This window comes from Saccopteryx bilineata, chromosome 1 (genome assembly GCF_036850765.1).
Source record: "Saccopteryx bilineata isolate mSacBil1 chromosome 1, mSacBil1_pri_phased_curated, whole genome shotgun sequence".
Taxonomy (NCBI): Eukaryota; Metazoa; Chordata; class Mammalia; order Chiroptera; family Emballonuridae; genus Saccopteryx; species Saccopteryx bilineata.
The window spans coordinates 345,150,946-345,175,976 of record NC_089490.1 but is presented as its reverse complement, the minus strand read 5'-3'; the positions used below and the strand labels follow the sequence as shown (position 1 = coordinate 345,175,976).

Here is a 25,031-nt window from a genome sequence, read left to right as displayed (position 1 = left end):
GTGGCATGCTTAGGTAGAGGTTTGCAGTTGATAAGTCTCTATGGCAATGTCATATATTGGGCTTCAGTCTTGTTGGCAGTTGAGGCTCATTAGCATTTGCAGGCTCCGCCAATGAGAGAGTCCGTATTCCCAGAGCCTTTCTCCTAGTCTTTCCTTCCTGAATTAGTAGCCTGATGATCCAGCTATGGGGTTGCTGCTGCCTCTGCCTGGAGAGTAAGAGGCTCAAAGAGCTGGAAAATCCCCACTCTATTCCCACTCAGCGCAGGTCTCTGGGTAAGGCTCAATCAGTCAGAGCCGCTAGTATAATCAGGCGGGGCTTCAGCCCACACAAAGACCTCTGACTCTACCCCTCTGTCCGGGAACCCGGGCACCCACTCCCTGAGGAATCTCTCGCCCACTATCTGTACTCGCTGACCAGGATATCCGGCCAGCCGCCTCTCACTCCCGGTGAGGCGCCCTCGCCTGCATGGAAAAGTTCAAGCATAGGGAATTTCGCTCCTGCTCAGTCCCCGCACGCTGCTTTTCAGGGTGCAGGGGTGACCCCGAGATTCCGCTTTTGGCCCACACAAAGGCCTCTGACTCTGCCCCTCTGTCCGGGAACAGGGCGCTCGGAGGAATCTCTCGCCCACTATCCATGCTCGCTGACTAGGATATCAGGCCAGCTGCCTCTCACTCCGAGTGAGGCGCCCCGCCCGCACGGAAATGTTTGAGCGTATGGAATTTCGCTCCCACTCACTCCCCACGCGCTGCTTTTCTCGGCAGAGGGGTGACCCCCATACTCCGGTTTTGGCCGACAGAAAGGCCTCTGACCCTGCCCTTCTGTCTGGTAAAATGGGTGCCCACTCCCGGGGCTCTAGGAGGAATCTCTCACCCATTATCTGCGCGGGCCGACCAGAAGATCGGGGCGGATGGCTGTCCCAAGTGCCTTTCTTTTTCTGGGTTTGGCGCGAGCGTTAGCTTGTGTTGACTGGGTTGCCACAAGCACAGTTTTTCCTTGGCTTGAATGTCTGTGCCACAGCCTAGTTCGGACGTTTGTGCCGCAGTCTGGTTCTATTCACACCCTATGACCACCTTAGTTCCTATACTCTCAGTTCCCAGTGAAAGCAGCCCTTATTTAGGTTAGTGAGGAAGGCGGAGTGTTTCTTCCTCCTTATTTCCTTCGGGGTTGATTTTATATTTAGTCAATTTTTCGCTCAATTATACTTTCACGTTTAGTGTGGAACTTCTGGAGGCTCCAAGGATTTTTCTGTCTCTGGTTGAAGATCTTGTTGAATTTTGGGGGAGATTTATCAGTATCACTCCTTACGGCGCCATTTCTCTGACGTCATTCTAAAATAGTTTTAAGACTTGATTCATTTTAGAGAAGAGAGAGAGAGAGAGAGAGAGAGAGAGAGAGAGGCAGGGGAGGAGCAGGAAGCATCAACTCCCGTATGTGACGTGACCAGGCAAGCCCAGGGTTGTGAACCTTAGTGTTCCAGGTTGACACTTTTACCACTGTACCACAGATCAGGCTAGGACTGTTACAGATATTGGTTCCGTGAATGTTATAGTACATATTTCTAAATGAAGTTTTTAATTGTATTTTCATTTCTGTTGTATGTAAACCTAGGAACAGAATTACACAGTCATGGGATATACATATCTTCAGCTTTAGCAGATTGTGACCAAAAGCTTTCCAAAGTGGTTGTGCCAATTTGCCTCCTTTCCATCCAGCAGTGTGTCAGGTCTCTTGTACTATATCCTGGTCAGTGTTTGGTACTTTCTGTCTTTTGTATTTTAGCTTTTCTAGTGGGTATGTTGTAATAAGTACCTTCATACAGTTTTAATTTAATTTCCCTGAAAACTAATGGAGTTGAACACTATTTCACATGCTTCTGGGATCCACTCCTTTGTGAAGGGCCTACTGAAGTCTTTTTTTTTTTTTTTTTTTTAACAGAGACAGAGAGAGAGTCAGAGAGAGGGATAGATAGGGACAGACAGACAGGAACGGAGAGAGATGAGAAGCATCAATCATCAGTTTTTCATTACACCACCTTAGTTGCTCATTGATTGCTTTCTCACATGTGCCTTGACCATGGGCCTTCAGCAGACTGAGCAACCTCTTGCTCAAGCCAGTGACCTTGGGTCCAAGCTTTGCTCAAACCAGATGAGCCTGTGTTCAACCTGGCGACCTTGGAGTTTCGAACCTGGGTCCTCCACATCCCAGTTCGACGCTCTATCCACTGTGCCACCGCCTGGTCAGGCCTATTGAAGTCTTTTGCCCATTCTTTTTATTGGCTCACCAATTTTTTTTTGATAGGAATTCTTCATGGATAATGCATATGGGTTTTTTGTTTGAAATATGAATTAAACATATATTCTCCCATTTTGTGACTTGCTAGTTCATTCTTTAATGGTACTTTTGCATGAATTGAAGTTCCAGTTTATCATTTTTTAAGGTCACTTTTTGTGACCAGTTTAGGAAATATTTGCCTATTTTAATGTAATAAAGCTGATTCTCTGTGTTTTCTTTTAAATGCTTTATATTGTACTTTTTACATTTATATCTATAGTATAATAATACATCAGAGATTGATTTTTTTGTGTATGATGTAAGATAAGAGTCAAGCAAGATTCACTTTTTTCTCATATAGTTAGTTGCTCACCATCATTTATGGCACTGCAGTTTCCCTTTTGTCTTCTCTCAAGTGACCATATACTTCAATGTCTTCTGTTACAGGACCCTCAGTTCTGGTCCATTGACCTATTTTTCTATTCTTTTGCCATTATCTCAATGTTTTAATTTCTCTCATGTTATAATTAGTCTTGCTATCAAAGTTCTTTCTCTTGGTTGTTCTTCAAGATTACCTTTGTTATTCTTATCCTTTGACATTTTCCTATGAATTTCTACACAGATAGTCTTGCTAGGATTTTTAATGGGATTACATTTACTATATTTATCAGTACAATTTGGGGGTATTAGCTATTTTTACAAGTCTTCTAAAACCAGAAAATGCTATATGCCTTTATTAGATCTTCTTTATCAAGTGTTATTGAAATTAACTAACTAGTATATAGATGTTTCCCATGATTTTCTGAATTTATTTATTTTTTTATGTTTTATGATACTATTGTAAATGTCTTTAAATTATATTTTCTACTTGTTGCTTATATTTAAAAATACAATGGAGTTCTTTTCAGTGATATTGATATTTATTATACATGCAGAGAAAAGTTCCCCAAAAGTCTTAGGGACAAATGAATAATTGCTGGTGTGAGGGTAATGGTTGCAGCTGCAGCTCTCGCTCGGTTATTTATTTATATTGTGAGTCAATAATATTTATAATTAAATCTTGTATTTAATGAATCTTGAGCCAAGTTAAAATATTTTGGAAGCGCTTGAGTCCCTAGTATTGGTAACATGAAGGAGAAAAATGTATTTTTCACTTGCTTTTGCAGCTTTGATATGGTGTGTAGTGTGTTGAAATGATTTGTTAATCTGAATATTACTAATGATTCTTATGTATTAAGACTTCTCGGTGCTTATCTAGGTGCTTGGTTCTTACTCAAGGGCTCAGTTAGGATATAACATCAGTAATACATAATATTTCATCTTTGCTACTGATTTTTCTGAATGACCATAAAGGAATTACTGAACTTCTGCATCTTTTTACACATCTGTGCAGTAAAGATAGCAGCTCATAATAGTTCCTTAGGGATTAATTTGTGTAAACATTTGGAAGAAGCCAGGTGCTTTTTATATATTTTATATTTTTGTTTATAGAAATTCATTGCAGCAGGATGATTTATTGGAAAGAGTAAAAAAGATAGTTTTATCCATGCTGCTGAGTAACCACATAACTCTGAGGGACCCTTTACTCTGTATCTGTAAGTTTCCCATTCCTATACCTCAGAGGCACCACTAGTTTTCAGCTTGTGGTCTACAGCAACTTCCAGCTGGGTCATGAGTGCTCATCTTTTCAGTATTAATGTTTATTAATGTATATATTTTTATTTCTGGCAAAGAATAGTAGTTTAACTTATGATGTTTAATCAAAAACAGATTTCTTTTCATTAGTGTCTCAAGCCGGATGACCTTTTCGTTAAATAATTATGTTGGTTTACAGGGTTTTTTGCCCTAATTTAACCTCCAAATCTTTGAGAAGCAGTAACACTCTATCTAAATTAGTTTGCTTGAAATTTGGTTTAGAAAATGATATGAAACATTGATCTTGAGGAAATGTGTTTAGTAGAACCTAAATACATATTATAAATGTTGATAAAATTCAAGAACTTCTTAGCAGTGCCTGTGGAGTGATATCAACTTTACAAAAGCAGAATTCCCTACACTTTGTAGGAGGAAGCTACATTCTAATGTAATTAGTTTCTTGATAGTAACAATAACATATGTAGTACTTTATAGTCAGAAAGTGCTTATACAAAGATTGCCATATTTGATCCTTAAAACATTCCTGAAAGCTAAGTATGGCAAATATTGTTACCTTCAAGGCCCTGGCCAGTTGGCTCAGTGGTAGAGCGTCGGCCTGGCATGCAGGAGTCCCAGGTTCGATTCCCGGCCAGGGCACACAGGAGAAGCACCCATCTGCTTCTCCACCCTTCCCCCTCTCCCTCCTCTCTGTCTCTCTCTTCCCCTCCTGCAGCCAAGGCTCCATTGGAGCAAAGATGGCCCAGGCGCTGGGGATGGCTCCACGGCCTCTGCCTCAGGCGCTAGAGTGGCTCTGGTCGCAACAGAGCGACGCCCTGGATGGGCAGAACATCGCCCCCTGGTGGGTGTGCCGGTGGATCCCGGTCGGGTGCTTGCAGGAGTCTGTCTGACTGCCTCCCTGTTTCCAGCTTCAGAAAAATACAAAAATAAACGAAAAATAAAAAAAAATATTGTTACCTTCATTTTATATATGAGATACTGAGAAGGTAAGTGACAGACAGTTAAAAACAAAATTGAGATGTAGCCTCAGACTATTTGTCTCCAAATTCTAGGCTTTTCTCACTGTTCCATACTATCTGAAACATTGCAAAATAAATTTACAGTATTTGAATCCTACATAAATCCTAAGAAGCAGATAACCTTTATTGAGATTCTGTGATATGCCAGATATTTTACTTGCAGTATATTATTTAATTCTTTTTTTTTTCTTTCTTTCTTTTTTTTTGAAGCTGGAAACAGGGAGAGACAGTCAGACAGACTCCCGCATGCGCCCGACCGGGATCCACATGGCATGCCCACCATGGGGCGACGCTCTGCCCACCAGGGGGCGATGCTCTGCCCATCCTGGGCGTCGCCGTGTTGCGACCAGAGCCACTCTAGCGCCTGAGGCAGAGGCCACAGAGCCATCCCCAGCGCCCGGGCCATCTTTGCTCCAATGGAGCCTTGGCTGCGGGAGGGGAAGAGAGAGACAGAGAGGAAAGTGCGGCGGAGGGGTGGAGAAGCAAATGGGTGCTTCTCCTGTGTGCCCTGGCCGGGAATCAAACCTGGATCCTCCGCACGCTAGGCCGACGCTCTACCACTGAGCCAACCGGCCAGGGCTATTATTTAATTCTTAAGACAGTCCTAGAGATAATAATTTTAGCCTCTTTCCCTGGGTAAAGGGTAAATGAACTGGGACTCAGAGACATTTCCCAAGGTCACACAAATAAATAACAGATCCAAATTCAGATTTAGGTTTCTTTGATTCCAAAGCCTGTCTTGTTCCTACTAAACAAAATATCATTCCCTTCTCTAGTATGTGTCCAACAAATTGATAATAATTTGCTGGTTTTCTATTTGGCCTATGGACTACTAGATAGAGAACTTTGTTCTGTTGTGTTCTTTTTTATTAATGGACCAATGAAATGAATTTTCCCCAATAATTTCTTTGATTTGGTTGCATCTTGATTAAGATATTGGAATTAAAGATCTCTCAGTCTGTCCTTAGATGAGTCATTCAACAGTTTTGGACATATTTCCTCTTCAGAAGCAAACCAAACAAAATTTTGAATTTTATAGTCAAGATTTCTTATAGCTCTGAGATTCTACTTGTCTCAAAAGAATAGGGTCATAAAAGATGGGGATCTGTGCACCTTTTTTAGAAATCTCTTTCTTTTTCAAAGTTTAATACCAATTATGTATTTTCTAGCAATGAAAGATGCATCTAAAAATGATTCTCTGCCCCAAGTGTGTCTCTGAATGTCTTTTGTTGACTGGAAAGCTATTTGATGGGAGCCACCTCTTGGAGTTCTGTAACTAGATTTCTTCAATTCTTGTTTTATAAATTCTTTAATTTGTTTTGGTAAGCAAGTATAAAAACAAATACATTATTTTAATGATATAGTGTGTAGAGGTAAGATTTCACTGCTCAGATTTGGAGGAAGAGATTCCTTTTGGTAATTCCAGTGAATAAAAAGCTTTATTTTTATTTATTTATTTATTTATTTATTTAATTTTATTTTTTACAGGGTCAGAGAGAGTCAAAGAGAGGGATAGACAGGGACAGACAGATAGGAACGGAGAGAAATGAGCATCAATCATCAGTTTTTCGTAGCGAGACCTTAGTTGTTCATTGATTGCTTTCTCATATGTGCCTTGACCGCAGGCCTTCAGCAGACCGAGTAACCCCTTGCTCAAGCCAGCAACCTTAGGTCCAAGCTGGTGAGCTTTTGCTCAAACCAGATGAGCCTGTGCTCAAGCTGGCGACCCTGGGGTCTTGAACCTGGGTCCGCTGCATCCCAGTCCAATGCTCTATCCACTGCACCACCGCCTGGTCATGCAGTTTTGATTTTTTTATTGCCAAAATAAGAAATGTTTTACATGACATTCCCAGCAGGTATGATTTTTTTTGTCATTTTAAAATAAAATTTGGTAATTAAGATGACATATGTATCTAGTTTGTTTTATTTAATTGGCTTCTGTCTTGATCAGAAAATTATTGTGATATTTTAGCCTGCATTTCAAGTAAAAGAAGAATCACATAGTATATTTGAATTGGTACTTAAAGTTTCTATCAAATTTTCTAGATTTTCATTTGAAGTTGTATAGATATTTTATAAGTATTATGTAATCTTCTTTTAGGTTATAAGGTTACAAACTGAAAAATTACATCTCACAAAATTTTTAAATGCAAGATATATTTATTTGAAAGAATGGTAAAATTTAAATTTTTTAGTCTTTGTGTGTGTTCTGATATTTTTATAGCCCTCTGACAGAAATTTCTAAACAGACTTACCTCAAAATTATTATCTGCCTTTTGAAAGTCTTTGGACCTGAGGACAATTCCATCTGGAATTGAAGCTATCCAAGTTTCTTTACTTTCAGCTGTTGGTATTGTGTGCAGCTTGTGAAAGGCAATAAAAACCACACACCTTGGTGGTTTTGAGAGTAAATGTGGGTCCTAAGTAAACCTCAGATTTTTTTCTCAGAATGATTCATTTTTCATGTATTTGTAATGATTTATTTCAGTAATATCTTCTTTGGATTGTAGAAAGTCTAGCTATCATATTTTAATCTCCCTCTTTTGCAGTGGAAGGTATAAATGTATAGAAATAAGCCACCTAACAGGTTTTAATTTGGTTTGTCATCATTTTTTTTCTTTTTCTACTCCCAAAAAACATTGCAAGTGACATTAACAAAAAATATTTACAATTAGATGGTTTGACATAGTAGTAAAAAAGAGATCATTAGACATGTAAAGAAATTGGGAAGAGCAGAGAGAGAGAGAGAGAGAGACACCTTCCTTTTAGTCAACATTTATGAAATACCTACAAACAACTGGGCACTGTCTATGATGTTAGAAGCAGAATGACAGGTGTGATAGCTATATGGCAGAGATATGTAGAGGGTACTGTTGCATCTGGAAATCAGAATACCTGGTAAAGGAGGTGAAACAGGCTTAATCTAGAGAATATGTAGTAGATAGCTAGGTAGGCGGAGAAGGTAAGACTTACCAGGCAACAGGAGCAGTTTATACAGAGCCATGGAAATAGATCAGAGAATTGCAGTTAATTCCAGTAAGGCTTCAACTAAGGATACATTTGAGTCAAGATCCATAGAAGAGTCTAGAGAGGTAAAGATTGATCTAATTATAAAAGGAGTTATATTGAAAGGTTTGAAGATCTGTTGAAATAACTTAAGCAATTTTTTCAACGACAAAAAGCACATAGGACTGTCTTGATGACTACAGTATAAAATGGAGATTAGATATATATATTAGAAGTTCTCTTTGAGAAGTTGAGGATAGAAAATTATCATTTAGGAAGTTACTGCATTAATCTAAGCAATACATAATTAAAATCTAAACAGATTGGGAATGTAAAGAGAGGAGAAAGCATGTAGGTTCTAAAGAGATTTAGATAATAGACTCTGATTTTAATGGCTTAGTGGATTTGAGGAGAGAGGGAGAAAGAAGAGTTTAGGATAGTTTCCAATTTCTGGTTTGGACAACTGGTCAGAAAATCAAACCATTCATCAAGACAAATACTGGAGGAGAAGCAGATGTTGGGGTAAAGAGGGAAAAGGGAAGACTTAAGACTTCCAGATTTAGATATTTAGTGGATAAGATAGCCTATAAGAAACCAACAAATAAATTGTAGGATTTGCTTTCTTGTCAATTGTATTACGGTAATTACGATTTTATTTATTCAGATTGTGGCAAGTACTAGAAACAAGCTGCTGTGATAGAAGATGACTGTGGGAGACCGTATTTACAGAGATCACTCTGAAAAGGTTTTCTTGAGGAGCTCAGTCTTACAAGATTGGAATTTCTGGAGTACCAAAAGAGGGAACAGAAGTCAAAAGACTTGGACATATGAAGGGCTTGGACTGTAGAATAGGAAAGAGGCCACTGTCCCTGAAACATAATTGGTTAGGAAGAAAGTAGTATGAAATGGGATGGAATGAGAAAGAATTCAAAATGTAAATGAAGATACTTGCCTTATCCATTAAACAGGAGGAGAAGGCTAAGAAAATGGCATAGGTACAGGTGAATTTACCCATTAGGTAGTCGGTAGAACTATGAAAGAATCCTGTTGTTTCAGGGTAGAGGTAGGTAATTATATATTAGATTTAGGGGAGGTTTAAGGATTCTGGGTAATGGCTGGAGTAGTCAGTCATCTCTAAGAGTGGGAAAGCAAACAAATGAGGAAATTGTAGAATGCTAGATAGTGTGCATGATTTGTGCTTTGTGGTTATTTTTAAAGTAGAATCAGTCAGACTGGTTAGATATATAATTTTCTTTACCCATTTGGAGCTTCATAGGGGTAGATTAAGCTGCAAATATTGAATAAAAGTGAAATTATTCCTATTTTACAGGTGGGGAAAATGAAGTTCAGGAAAGTTGAGACTAAGAGTCCTGAAAGTAGCATAGGTAGGATTTTAACCCAGATCTTTCTGATATCCTTAGTCGATGAGCTTTTCAGTATAGTATACTGCCTGTTGTGTTTAAGCACTAGAATTAGCTCTGACCTTTATAGCTGCCACGCCAATTGTATAGAGTTATGAAAAGTGTCATTTGTTTCTCATTGCCTCTTATAAGGAAGTATATCAGTTCTTTAGGGAGAAAAAACTTTTCTCTTGGCACTAAATTCTGAGAGGAATTTAGCATGTTTCTTGTGTGCTAGATATTAAATATCATAATGACATACACTCAATTACAATTTTGCAAAAGCTATAGCAAGAAATATCTATTAACCCTTGAGAAAGACAACATAATAAATCATGGTATAGAAAAGGCATTTCTGCAGGGAGGGGAAATAAAATAGTTGAAGTATATTGCTTTTTGGTCATCTGACTTGATATAGAAAACCCAAAAGAATGACAGTTTATTAATTTAACTGTAATTTTTGACAGGGGCTGGCCATTGGCCAGTCTGAGGCCAAAATCTCTTGTGAGAGAGAGGCTAAAGTGTCTGTGTTTTGTTTTGGTGATGGAAGCAAAATTCATATTTGCTAGCTTTATAGTTACAGGAGACAGCATCAATGTTGGTTATTAAAATTAAAGTGCCTGGCTTGAATTCTCGCTGAATAGAGGGGCCATCTTAACAGAGTGGAACATTGGTGTGTGAAGGCCAGACATTCAGAAAGCAGTTTTGGAATATTGTAAACACAGCACATCCCCTCAATGTCCCATTGTTATGACACTAAGGAAACGTGCACAAAGAATAAATCTTTGATGATGGTGAAAATAAAAGGTGGCACCATCGAAATGGCAAAAATTCTGACACAGTTCTCAAAGACGCCAAGTAGATAAGATTGCACTGATGAATAAACCAGAGTAGAGAAAACCTGTAGCCTAGAACACAAGTGGAAAAAGCTGCAGTGGGGTCTCTGGTGGAGCTCTCAGATGCCTGAACTTGGATTTGAGGAGAAATGGTGGAAAGTAGTAATTAGGGAAGCTGGGCCAACGGCCCCATTCTCTTTCCTCTAGGAATTTAGAGTAACTTCCTATAACGTTTGCTCCAATTGCTTTCTAAACACAATGGATTCTTGACCTGGTTAGGTCCCATGGTATGAATGTTTGGCATAGAAAGGTGAAGCAGAGCCTGACTGTAGACTTTACAACCCACCCAGAGGGAAAACATGAAAGGCAGCTCTACATAGGAATGAAATACCCTAAATTTATACAGTCCCAAAGTAAAGTTCTCTTGACAGTCGTGATGATTTAAAGTAAAGGTACTGGCTTCTCTCAACATAAATACACTGAAGGAAAGCCTAATTGTCAATAGGACCTGCCCACTTAAACTGAGCTGGCAGTCAGGGGTGAAGCCTTTTTGCATAAATAAATCTTTATAGTGTCAAAGGAAATGTACATTAATTACCTATACTAATAAACCTAATCATGTATTAATTGATTTAAAGGGAAAACCAAGGGGCATTATACATTTGAGGAAAACAATATGAAGAGTCCAAATTAAAAAAACAGAATGACTTACCCAGAAGAAAATACAAAGACCAAAGAACTTTAACCCTTTGAGTAGTACAAATGTTCATATACGTCCTTGTGCCTCCTGACTATCCAGAGTATGATCAGACATGTGTAAGGAAACATAAAAAAAAAAGGCAAATGTATGTTCTTCTTGTTTTCATAAATTAGTTATCAAACAAACATGATTTTAAGTTAATAAAACTGGAACTAATTTCATTTTTTGGAAAAAAACTAAACAAAACTCACTCTCGGGGGTCAGCAAGCATGAATAAAACTCACTACTCAAAGGGTTAAAACCCTGAAATTAATATACTCAGATTTTACTTCCAGCCTCCTCCTAGGATGTAAGATGGGAGTAGCTTCACTTCCACCCTAACAACAAGAAAAAGCTGAATGATGTTCAAAATCACCATTCTTCTTTTTATTTTTTTATTTAGAAATTGAATTCAGTGGGGTGACATTGGTCCTTAAGAACACATAGGTTTCAAAAAAAAAAAAAAAAAAAGAACACATAGGTTTCAACTAAACATCTTTATAGCATTTGAACTGTTGATTGTGTTCTGTGCCCATCATTTTCCATCACCATATGTTTGTCCCTCAAATTATAATTTTTCTCGATTGTATCAGAAAACTAAGATTGCTGGGCAACCAAGTTAACTGAGATGTAAGGAAAGATTGGCATCTCCACAAAAGGCAGAATGTGAGGACTGTTTCCCCATTGGTAGAGTGTGAGGAAGTTGAAGCCACTGTATAAAAGGTAAAATAATTCAGCAAAAAGAATGATACTAGACAAAAATATGGCTCTACACACAAAAAAGTTAGATTTCTGGAAATGGTTGAAATGAAGTTAGCAAAAAGGGATCTTTTTTTTCAATGCTATCAAAGATAATTGGTTTTTTAGTGTACAAATAGAAATGTTTTTCGGTTCATAATATGCATAAAGTAAAATGTATGAAGAAATTGAAGAGTGGGGAAGGGAAGAATTTGGTGTGTACTGTTTTCAGATTTTTATATTCTACATCCCTAGTCGGCAAACTGCGGCTCGTGAGCCACATGCGGCTCTTTGGCCCCTTGAGTGTGGCTCTTCCACAAAATACCACATGCAGGCACTACCTCGATAAGGAATGTACCTACCTATATAGTTTAAGTTTAAAAAATTTGGCTTTCAAAAAGAATTGCAATCATACTGTTGATATTTGGCTCTGTTGACTAATGAGTTTGCCGACCACTGCTCTACATGAATTGTATAATATTATTTGAAGGTAGACTTTCTTAAACTTATATACTGTAAATTCTGGGGAAACCACAAAAATTTTTAAATGGAGGTAAGAGTAAGCCAAAAGGAAAGAAGAGAGAATCATAAAAACATACTTAATCCAAAAGCATAAAAAAGGAGGGATAAAGGAACAATAAATAGATGGACCATATAGAAAACAACTAGCAAAATGGTAAATTTGAATCTATACAATGATTATATTAAATATAAACGGTCTAAATACCTCAATTAAAAATAGAGATTGTTCAGATTTTATAGCAAAAAAAAAAGGCCTAACTGATATCTATAAGAAAACCCACTTTTTAATAAAAAGACATAGATAGATTAAAGGTAAAAGAATGGAAAAAGCACACTATGCAGATACTAATCAAAGGAAGGCTGGAGTGGCAATATACTGGGTGGGGCAAAAGTTGGGTTTACAGTTGTGAGTACATAAAACACAGTTTATTCTTCTGTTACTAGTTATTAATTATTGTATTATTTTCCATACAGTTATAAACCTATTTTTGCCCCACTCTGTAAATATCAGGCATAGTAGACTTCTGAATAAAGAGTATTACCTAAATAAAGATGGGTATCACAATATGGTGAAGAGATTAGTTCACAAAAAAGACAGAAAAATTCTAAATATCTATGAATATAACAGTAAAGCTTATGTGTGTGTGTGTGTGTGTGTGTGTATATAATATATATATATTATATATATATATATATATAAAGCAAAAACTGATAAAACTGAAAGCAGAAATGGCCAAATCCACAGTTGTAGGTGGAACCACAACATTCATTTCTCAGTAATTTATAGAGGCAGTAGAAAGAAAATCAGTAAAGACAGAAGACCTTAACAGCACCATAAACTAATTTGACCTGACAGTAGACCACTCCACTGAACACTGAACACCAGCAGAATATATATTCTTTTCAAGTACACAGGGAACATTCAGTTAGGCCATTTTTGGTATAATAAAACAACTATAAAGAATCATGTATGGTCTCCCACTAAAACAGAAATAAACTAGAAATCACTGACAGAAAAAAAATCTGAAAAATTCCAAATATTTGGAAATTTACAACATGCACACATATAAATCATGGGTCCAATAAAAAATAACAAGGAAAATAATTTGAATTGAATGAAAATGGAAATATATCAACATTTGAAGGGATGCATGCTTATAAGGAAATTTATATTATTTGAGGCTTATCATATAAAAGAATAAAGGTCATTCATTAATCAAACCTTATACCTTAATAGTTAGAAAAGAAGAGCAAATTAAAAGTAAAATGTATCAATGAAACCAAAAGGTATTCTTTGAAAAGATCAATAAAATTGATAAATCTCTAGACAGACTAACTAAATAAAGAGAAAAAATTACCAAAATCAGGAATGAGAAGAAACACCACTACAGATCCTAGAGAAATTAAAATGGTAATTAAGTAATATTTTGACTAACAGAATGGTAGTATGTCAGAAGAACACAGGAATAAGACTGAAGAGAGTTCTACTGGCCTGACCTGTGGTGGTGCAGTGGATAAAGCATTGACCTGGAAATGCTGAGGTCGCCGGTTCGAAACCCTGGGCTTGCCTGGTCAAGGCACATATGGGAGTTGATGCTTCCAGCTCCTCCCCCACTTCTCTCTCTCTGTCTCTCCTCTCTCTCTCTCTCTCTGTCTCTCCCTCTCCTCTATAAAATGAATAAATAAAAAAAAAAAAAGAGAGTTCTACTGGCAAATATGGGATCACTTAGCACCAAAATAATTATATACAGTTATGAGTTATAAATCATTGAAAAATAAAATGGAATGCATCGTTCCATATTGATGATTGATTGCTAATGGAGAAGGGAAATCTCTTGTTTAGAAAAGAATGCCGAGTGTTGACTGATAAATGTGGAGGGAGTTGGAATATTATCTTGCAACCATAGTAAGGATTGATTGAAGCAGAAGACACCAATCAATGCTAAATCTAGGTAGAAATTTAGATGAGAAGCAGGACATATGCATGGTCTTAAAGATGGACATCAGTGATTCTATATGTGATGTCCTTAGAAGTATACAACACCAATGTAGTATTCAGGCTGGTGATATATAACTTGAAAAACATCTAAAGAGATTGAGTATGTCATTGCCTCAGTATGATTACTCCTTATGATGTGACTTTTGGAATTAAGGTTGAGCTGTCTGAGGTATCTTCAAATACTTAGCTCTTCTCTATATGAGCCTATTTAAACCAAACTCAGTTTTGTTCCACAGCCCACCCATAACCAATGAGGTGTATTACCTTTTGACAGAAAAATGAACCTGATGTTTTAAAGAGATGGTACCAGTGGACATTCTAAAGCCTGGAAAGCCATAGACTCTCAGGTTACCTCTTTCTGGGTTTGGATCTACTCTTTTACTTTTTATTTGGAAATCATCTTAGGTTTATAGAAAAATTACAAGAATAAGAAGAGTACAGAGATTACCAATCTTTTTCATCCAGATTTACCTGTTGTTAACATTTTGCCCTATATGTAAGCTGACTAATATATTTTTAAATTTAAATTTTCCTTCACTCTGCAATGCTTCTCTTTCTCTCTTTCTTTTTCTTTTTAGCTCTTGCACTTTCTCTCTTTCGGTCATGTAATACATTCTACAGAGTCTTCAGAACTGAGGACGGTATATATTGCATTTTGAATCCCACATCTGCCTTGTCCCTATTTGTGGTTTCACTAACAGTGTTAGAATTGAGGCGGCCTAATTTATCTATGAAGGGTAATATTGCAAATTCCTTTAGTGGTGGAAGAATTCATGTGCATTCTGGTAAAAAGTACATGGTGTGTGTGTGGGAGGGTGGAAGTTGTCAACTTAAGTGTCTTCTTAAATCATTAAGAGTGAAGATTTGAAGAAGAATTAATTACATTGGGGCAAATGGTGTTCCTTCATTAAGATCTATTTTGGGGGCAGAGCCACCAACTTACTGTCACTTAAGTACAGTTGAGAAAGAAGAGTAGGGTGCTTAGAAATATGTTGATAAATTACTTGGCTTGGTAAATTTAGTGCTTAGGTCCGAAGTACTTTGGTCTGTTAATCTACTTCTTGTTCCTCCTTGTAGGAGATGCACAAAAGAGTTTAGGGCACCCTTTCCTGTTGGATCACAGTTCATGAAACTGAACGCCTCTGTAAGATCTAGAACCTGGTATATCAGGATCTAAGACTGCCTCCCTGTGCTCAGGTCCACCGGAATTATCAGGCCCGTATTGTCAGGAATGTAAGACTCTCATTTTCTTTGAGTAGGAAGATGTGAAAGGATTTTATAATCACATAAATAGAAATGAAAGTTCCAAAAGTTGATATAAATACAAAAAAATTAAGCATATAAACACAAATATTAATCATTGCAGTACTAAAGCAAACACTTAAAGAAAATTAAATGTCTTGTAATAGGATTAAGGTATGGAGTTAATGATTAGAATATGGAATAGTCATATAATTTACATCCATGGGGTTGAATTTTACACAGCCAATAAATGTTATAACTGACTGTCAACATGTAAAAAACGCTTCTGACATAATATGAAAAAATAAAAATATATATCTTCTGCTCACTGTGATTATAACTAAAACTACTTATACTTATGAGTAAGATGAAAGTTCATAAAAACTGTATTTATGAACTATGTATATTAAAGTAGTCAAATACAGGTAATAGTTCCTGTTCTACTTTTTATGCTTTTCAAAGTTGTGCTATGTAATTTTGTTATATAGCCTTTTTTGTTGAACAGAAATTAATCAGTTTTTTAAGAAATGAGCTTAATTTTTTAGAGCAGTTTTAGGTTCATGGTAAAATTGAATGGGAGGGACAGAGAATTCCCTTATACCCCTGGTCTCCATATTTGTACAGCTTCCCCCATTGGCAGCATCCCGCACCAGGGTGGTACATTTGTTACAACTGATGAACCTTTATAATCATTAATAAAGGTTCATTATTTGGGGGCTCTGCCCCCAAAATAGATCTTAATGAAGGAACACCATTTGCCCCAATGTAATTAATTCTTCTTCAAATCTTCACTCTTAATGATTTAAGAAGACACTTAAGTTGACAACTTCCACCCTCCCACACACACACCATGTACTTTTTACCAGAATGCACATGAATTCTTCCACCACTAAAGGAATTTGCAATATTACCCTTCATAGATAAATTAGGCCGCCTCAATTCTAACACTGTTAGTGAAACCACAAATAGGGACAAGGCAGATGTGGGATTCAAAATGCAATATATACCGTCCTCAGTTCTGAATGATCACTCAATAATGAGTGATCATTAATACCCAGAGTCCATAGCCACTTTTTAAAAATAAAAATGAGGTTGTTTGAATTTTGAAATCTCAGCAGAGTTTATTAGTCAGCAACGCAGAAATCTGTATGTAGATGGAATCTTAAGACTTTCTCTCTGACGCCTGCAAGAGGCTGGATTTTTGTAAAAATTGAACAGATAGGGCATTTTATTCTAGTTAATCCCCCCAGAAGACCTCTGTATACAACTCACTTTGTCTTTTAACTCTTTTCATTTCCCTCTCACAGTCAGGGGACTGGGTTGTGCCTGTTTGGTTGTGATTGAACATCTCTCTGCACTGTCACATCCGGAATTCCCCCTCTTCCCTCTCTCTCTAGGAAGTACATTTTCAACTGAGCACCTGAAACTTCAACTCCAGAAGGAATCCCTAAATGAGCTGCGGAAGGAGTGTACTGCGAAAAGGTAAATGAAACTCGGAAAAATTGTTGAGTGTCAAGTTTGCTTTGAGAGTATGATTTAGAAAAGTAGGATTCTTTAAAAGTTGCTGTTATTAATTTATATTCCACACACCTCACTGTCATATTCATTTATCCAACAAATATTTATTAAGTGCTTACTATGTGTCATGCACTGTGCTAGAGGCAGTTATTAGAGCTCCTAGCATATAATCCAAAATGAGAACACTTCTGGTTTTCAAGGCCACAGCACCATGACTTGATGTTTGGATCTTCTCCTTGTCTTGTCTTCAGCAGGTAGTAGAGTTTATAGTTTTTTTCTATAGTAATTTTTATAGATTTACTCCTGTTTAGTGTTAGTAATCATTTGGATTACCTCAACAGCTCCTAGATATCTCTCTGACATCATTCTCTCTATCTTTCCAGTTGTCCTCCATGTGGTTATCAGACCTTTAAAAATACTATTTGTACCGTATTTTTTTCTCTTCTTAAGAGCCCATGGTGATTGTTTCACTTAATTTTCAAATAACCTTCAATAAATTGGTGCTAGACAACTGTAGCTAATTTCAGTCACTCCACAACATTTGCTTAACGAATGCTAATGGTTTTTCTCTTTATTTTTTTTAATTTTTAATTTTTTTTTTGTATTTTTCTGAAGCTGGAAACGGGGAGAGACAGTCAGACAGACTCCCGCATGCGCCCGACCGGGATCCACCCGGCACACCCACCAGGGGGCGATGCTCTGCCCCTCCAGGGCGTCACTCTGCCGCAACCAGAGCCACTCCAGCGCCCGGGGCAGAGGCCAAGGAGCCATCCCCAGCACCCGGGCCATCCCCGCTCCAATGGAGCCCCGGCTGCGGGAGGGGAAGAGAGAGACAGAGAGGAAGGAGGGGAGGGGAGGGAGAAGCCAACGAGCGCCTCTTCTATGCGCCCTGGCCAGGAATCGAACCCGGGTCCCCCGCACGCCAGGCCGACGCTCTACCGCTGAGCCAACCGGCCAGGGCCTTTTCTCTTTATTTTTTTGCAGTACATACTTAATTTATTTCATCCTATGTTCTTTTGCTCATCCTTATTCATTGTTATTTTTGTGGTGTTTTTTTTTTTGAAAAGTCATTTCATCCTGTTTTTGTCTTCAAAAAAACTTAGCAATTGAGCATTCAAGAATGTTAGACCTAGAAAGAACCTTGGATTTCATTGAGTCTAATCCTCTCAATTTGCAGATTGGAGACAAGGCTCTGGGAAGTCACTGTTTGTCCAACTCACTAAGAAAACAGAGCTAGATCCGTGTGCATCTTCATGCTATTTGTGTTATACAACTTCGTTTACCTTCCACGTTGACCTACAGTTTCTCTTGCGTTCCTTTTTGTTCTTGAATTGTTAACACAGTTAAGCAGGTCATTTATTCTGTAGGAATGTCATCTACTTATGTTTCTTAAGTAGTTTAAGGGAAGAGCTCTTTTTCTCTAACATGGCGGCAATATTTTTGTTTTTGTTTTTTTGAGGTAGTGATAACATGTAGTTATTATTGAAACTACATTATACTACATTTTTTGAGGAACTAGCATATTGGTATTTCCTGAAATCGCATGGCATCAGATTAAATGAGATGTTGGTTAGCTTACCGATCCTCTTTACATCTTGTTTCCACATTTGTAAAATGGATATAATAATATCAACTTAAGAGCGTTGCTGTAGTAATTAAGTAAAATGTCCCCTCTCCCCCCCCCCCTTCAGATGATAGCAAGAGACAAGAAGGGAGGGAGATGAGAAGAATCAACTCATAGTTGCAGCACCTTAGTTCATTGATTGCTTCTTATACATGTCTTGACGGGGGGGGGGGGGGGGGGGGGGGTCCAGCTGAGCCAGTAATAACTAAAGCCATTTGTAAAGCTCGTGGCATAGTAGTAAGTGCTCAGTCAATGATGATTTGTACCCTTTATATCCCTTAACATGGTGCTGGACACACACACAGTAGGCCTCAGTAAGTGTATAGTTGGCTTGATTGATGGTATTTAGAGATAGGTCAGGATTTAGGTTAGATATTATTCTTGCCTCTAGTGCCCAGTTTCTGTGACCTACTGTAGACCGTGTAATCTTCTTCTGTGTCAGTTATATGGAAATAAATGTTTGAAAGCATGTAAGCATATTTTTTTTAAACAAATGTACTTTCTCTCTCTCCTCATTAGAGAACTCTTTTTGAAGACTAATGCTCAGTTGACAATTCGTTGCAGGCAGTTACTATCTGAGCTTTCCTACATTTATCCTATTGATTTGGTAAGTGTCAGATTTTTTGAAAAAAAAATTACTTTTTCTAAAAGATGATTACTATTTGGAATTTCCTCTCAATGAAAAACTTATTGCTCTAGTCTTAGTCATGTGCTCCATCCTGATTTCATTCAGGAGCAAATACCTATTGTAAATGTAGATTTAGATTTCTTTGGCATTAGGTTCCACCATTTGATTTTTTATATTAGTTTGTTGGCAGGATGCACCCATGTTCATCTGAAAGAATACCAAATTATTTTGGGTTTCTTTAGGATATTTTCACTCAACCAGATTATCAACTACCACCATTTCTGACCCATAAATGCAGATATATGTGCTCTGCTTCAAAAATATAACTGCTAATTAATTTATACTTATTAATATTTACTTCAGATATTTCTGTCAGGATAAGTTTTTTAATCTAGTTGCTTAGAATAAATACAAATAGTAAAACTTTAATAAACTGATAAGATTCTTTTATGAGAACCAAATCTACTAAATTTGATGTTTTTTTTTAAATGAAAGACTAATTTTATTTATTTGTATTATTTATTGTTTGATTTTAGAGAGACACAGAGAGGAAGGGAGGAAAGAGAGAGAGAGAAGGAGAGAAGCGTTTATTTGTTGTTCCATTTAGTTGTGCATTGATTGGTTGCTTTCCATATGTGCTCTAACCAAGGATTAAACCCGAAAAGTTGGCATTTTGGAACAACGCTCTAACCGACTGAGCTAATCAGCTAGAGCCTAATTTTTAATTAAAAAAAAACTAATTTTTTGAGAGGAAAGGTAGTAGGATTTTTTTTTAATTTCTTTTTTTTATTTTAGTGGGAGAGAGGTGGGCGGGGACAGACAGAGACAGATCAGACAGACAGGAAGGGAGAGAAATGAGAAGCGTCAACTCCTGGTTGTGGCACATTAGTTGTTCATTGATTGCTTTCTCTTTCTCATATGTGCCTTGACTGGGTGGCTCCAGCGGAGCCAGTGACCCTTTCCTCAAGCCAGCAACCTTGGGCTCAAGCCAGTGACCTTGAGCTTCAAGCCAGTGACTGTGGAATCATGTCTATGATCCCACACTCAAGCTGGTGACTCTGCAACCTGGTGAGCCAGTGCTTAAGCTGGGTTAGCACATGCTCAAGCAGTGACCTTGGGGTTTCGAACCTGGGTCATCAGTGTTGCAGGCCAACGTTCTATCCACTGTGGCACCATCTGGCCAGGCTAGAGTTTTAATTCTCTTCATAACTTGATTTATGGCTATGAGTTGGTCAAAGAATATTTTTATGACAAAAATTTTACAATGTCTTTTTGCTTAGGCATTATATTTTAAATGCTTATATTATAGGAAATTTTAAGTATATATAAATGTAGAGATAGTAGTATAATGAATCATCATGCACTCATCATCCACCTTCAGCAGTTATGATAATATTTTGTATCTACAACAGTATCGTCTTCGAGTTAATACTGGCTGCTGACTTCTTTGACTTAGAGTTTCTTTGCTTTATACATAAAAGCAGTTAATTTCATTCTTTGGTTATATTCACAGAATGACTATAAGGATTACTTTGTATGTGGTGTCAAGTTGCCCAATTCTGAGGACTTCCAAGGTATTTTATTTCTTTTTATTTCTAAAGGTTTTGTGGATATAGCGTGTGGGTAATGTTCAGGGGAAATGAGAGAGATCTTGGAATGTTGGCTGCCTAGCACTTTCACCAGAGGGCTTTTGGACCTTCCCTCCTTTCCCAATTATAAGTACATAGAGTCAGATTTCCTGTAAGTAGATAGCATCAGATTTCCTGATAGGAGACTTAACATAATAGTTGGTCTAATCTTGGGGGGAAAAAAATCTTTGAGCTTTATATTTGAAATTTAAAAGAAAATAGTTTTTTAAAGGGCTTTAAGAAAATTAGACAGTGGGGTTCTAGAGAATACTAATAATTTCACTGTCCTTTTGGTTTGATTTCCATGAAGAATGTCTGTGTGATTGGAAGCAAAAGAATAACAAACATGAATCAGTTCTTTTGTTATTTAGAAAATTATATTTCTGCTGATGTGAAATGTATTTGAAAATTTAATTTTGTGACATTCCCACTGTGACAGGTTAAACTTCATTTGTCATTTCTATTCCCTTATATTTAAAAACTTTTTATAATAAAGATTTTATAGACTATGATTCATAGTAATTTATAATTTTAAAATATTTTAATTTTCCTAATCTCTTTACCAGTATGCCAAAGGAAAGAACTTATTTGGCAATAAATTTTTGTTGTTGTTAGCAAAGTCTTTTTTTCCTACTCTAAACAATGCTTTGAGATTATTTTCAAAGCTAGCATATCATCTATTTGGAAAGAAGTTATTCAAAAATAGAGCATTACCAGTTTTGATTGGGACTTTCTTCTATTTCCTTTAGAGGAAATGTTATTTGTTATTTGTAGTCCTTTAACAGTTAAGACTGTTTTAATTTATTATCTCTGTTGGCCTATATAACAACACTTATAACAAGTAATTCAAACATGATAAAAGAAGATGATAAAACAGGAATAGGAGAACCTATATGCATTCAATTGCTCACTTTCTAGAAACCATGTAATTTGGAGCAAGCCAGATCCAAGCTTTGAGTTGATTTCCTAATTGATAGTATGAACATATTAATTCATGTCCTACATGTTTTACATGACTGTTGTGAGATTATATCTATAAAAGCATGGCATTTTGCCTAATCTTTAATTCTCACAAGCACAAATAAAGGACACCCATAAGGAAGGTGGTATAATCTCATTTTACACCATGTGAATGAGCTATTTAGTGACTTGCCAGAGACCACAAAGCTCAGTAATTATCTAGCTGGGATTTATTTGGTTTTCATTGTACAGTGTTCCTTCCAATCTCCAAGTCATACAGATGTGCTTTAGTGTTGATTTTAGGCAAAGTTATGATGTCTTAAAACCCACGGCCCATCTTTTTCCTCATTCATCTATTGAACAAAGCTACTGAATACCTTAAGCCCTGTGCCATGTTCCAGGGATACAGAGCATTCATTTACTGAAAAATTATTAATTGAGCCAGGCACTGTGCTGAGTTTTAAGGATATGACAATGGGGGGAAAAACATTCTCTCCTTTCATGGCATACACGGCCTATTGAGCTAATAAACAAGAAAGTAAGTATGTAACATGTATTTAATAAAGGAATATGCTCTCATAGACAATAGGGGAACCTACTTTAGATAAAGCAGAGAACTCTCTCAGAAGAAAATTTTGAAGGCTGAAAGGAACCAACTATATGACAGTTGTGGCCAGAGCATTACTTAGGAGAATGCTCAGCCAGTAATAAGGTCAGGATGGAGGAATGACCTTGATACAAGATCTAAAAAAGTCAGGGTGGGCGGGTATGGGATTTTAAAATCTGTGTTTTGGGCAGTCATGTAATTTTCACCTGTAAAATGAGGTAATATCTACATCTCTAATTGTCATGATTGAATGGGGTAACATTTGAAAATGCTTTTTGTAGAGAAAGCACTCATATAAATGTAATTGAAATTAAGTTGCAAGAGACAGGAAGGAAAAGAAGGAAAGATTAAGTGAAGGAGGATGGACAAAAAAGGCCAGACCAGACCTGTGTGGCTGGATATAGTGAGCAAGAGGAAGAGTTATATCAGAGGAGGTAGGAAAGGTCAGCTGAGCTCTGAGGCCACTGTCAGGAGTTTATAATTTATTCTCGGTAAAGTGAGAAAGCTCTGAAAGTTTTCAAGAATGGGGATGATATGAGCTGATTTAGGTTTCTAAAAGTTACTCTGGCTGCTGAATATAGAATGATTTGAAGGGAGGTGGGGATATAATACTGGTGAACTGTCACTTTAGTCCACTCTGGGATGTTTCTTGATTCTGTTTTTGTTTTCTTTGAAGTTGTTTCCTAGCTACCTGCTTTGTGTATTCCAAACAAGCTAAATAAATTCTTCCTACTCTTTAAAAAGTAAGTTTAGCTTTTTAGTGCAGTTGCTGAAAAATAAAATGGGAGAAAAACAAAATAAACACTTACTTTTACTCTAAGGCTCTATTCACTCGCCATGATTCCTAGGAATCAGAAATTTGAAGAAGCACATATGGTAATACTGGATTTTATCAGCTCATGTTAGTATTGTACAAGGCATTTCCATTTACTAAACTCACTGAGTGCCCAGCATGTGGAATCTGCTGTGCCAGGTGCTGAGAGGAGACAAAGATGATTAAGATATTGATCCTACCTCTGAGATTTCAGTCCAGTTGAGGCCATCAAACTTGTAATCAAGCCAGTCAAGAAATATTTACTGAATTTATCCTTTTTGTCAGGCATTTGTAAGTTTATACCAGGTACGTGGGATTCAAGAAATGGGAATAATAAGTTTTATAGGAGGGGATCTGGAAAGCCTTTTTAGCAAAGATGATGGCTGTGGTGTCTTAAAAAATGAAGTATATAGTATTCCCCTGTTGAAAGAAGGGTAGGAGGACATTTTAGATCGGGTGAGGAGAAATATGGTAACATGGAATATCATGCACGATGCTAGCTTGTTTCTCTCCTTCTGTGAGGGAAAGAATTACACTCAATTTGTTTTTAAAGACAAGAAAATTGAGTCTCAGAGAGATTAGTTAATTTTTCCAAAAACTCATACTAATCAGTGGCAGAACTAAAGTCATTCCTGGTCAGCCTGATTTTAAGGTCCATTTTATTTCTGTCATGATGTAGTTTTCTTCCTTATTTTGAATAATAACCTCTTCCAAACTTCTGACAGCTTTTTAGTGTTCTGTAACAGATGCATTCTTGGTGAGATTATAGTGAAGGAATTCCAAACTGGTTATTCTGTGATATTAATGAGACTTTTCTGAGATAGACTTTACATCATATCGGTGAATACTGTTTGAGAAACTCCTCTATAGTGGTCCCAAATTTACTGTGCTTTTCTAATTGGGTAAGTTACTGTTAGAGCATATTGAAGAGACCTGGACACAACGGGAGTAAGTTGTCCGGTGAAGGGTATTTATTTGAGTTCCATTGACAGAGACATTTCTTGTAAAAAAAAAATGTTTGTGTTTTAAGTAATCCATACGCCAGAGCCTTTTGTGGTAATGAGACCCAGATTTCCTCTGTGTCTGTATCCCTTTATGCAGGCATGAGTTCTTGGAAAGGAGAGTCCATATGTCAAACAGTGTCTCATTGAGAACATGGACTGCTTCCATAGATGCTGTGGCAGTGATTAGAGTATTAAATATTTTGTCCTGTCTGGATCAGTGGGTGCTTGGTTCCTTAACAGATCAGCTGCTTCAGTGATTGGGAAGGCAGGATGGTAAGAGCTTTTAGATCACTTATTATACTTGGATGCATTTGAATATTAATAGTTTATCCAGCATATAAGTCAAAGGGACGTTTGAATGAATTTATAATGTTGTCCTTCAGATTGTGTGCTTGTGAAATTTATTATCAAAAAAGTTGCACAGAACTGCAGCCCTGAGTAACTATCAACATTTAAAAAATAAATCAAAGGTATTATGAGGAAATGGTGGATTTTTGTTTTGTGTGAAGCCGCTTAAAACATTGTTTTAGGTCAGGATTTTTTTTTACATACCTGAGTCTTACATTTTATTTCTCTTCCTCCCTGAACCTTTCCACCCCCCCCCCCCAACTTCTTCTCACCAACAAAACTATCATCTGTGACCTTTCTAACCCCCAGAGCAGCATAAGGAACACAAACCTCGGCACTGCATTAGGTGTTAGGGGCATCATTAATGCTTACTGGAAAAGTACACCCCAGAGAGCCAGGTTTTGGCTTTGGCAGGTAAAAAGTCTTTTAGATCTTGGAATGCTGGAAACCTTAAACCCTTTGGTTTTTTAGCTA

At 37.2% G+C, this 25,031-nt stretch overlaps 1 protein-coding gene across 3 annotated transcripts in view; it reads left to right on the top strand.

Moving 5' to 3' along the window:
* UVRAG (UV radiation resistance associated) overlaps positions 1-25,031 on the top strand; it is a 361,575-nt gene that overhangs the window by 191,102 nt on the left and 145,442 nt on the right. For all 3 annotated transcript variants that reach the window (XM_066249903.1, XM_066249894.1, XM_066249913.1), the window contains 3 exons: positions 16,824-16,908; positions 19,088-19,175; positions 20,710-20,770. In XM_066249903.1, coding sequence (XP_066106000.1) covers positions 16,824-16,908; positions 19,088-19,175; positions 20,710-20,770 — 234 coding nt within the window. The remainder of the gene's footprint in view (positions 1-16,823; positions 16,909-19,087; positions 19,176-20,709; positions 20,771-25,031) is intronic.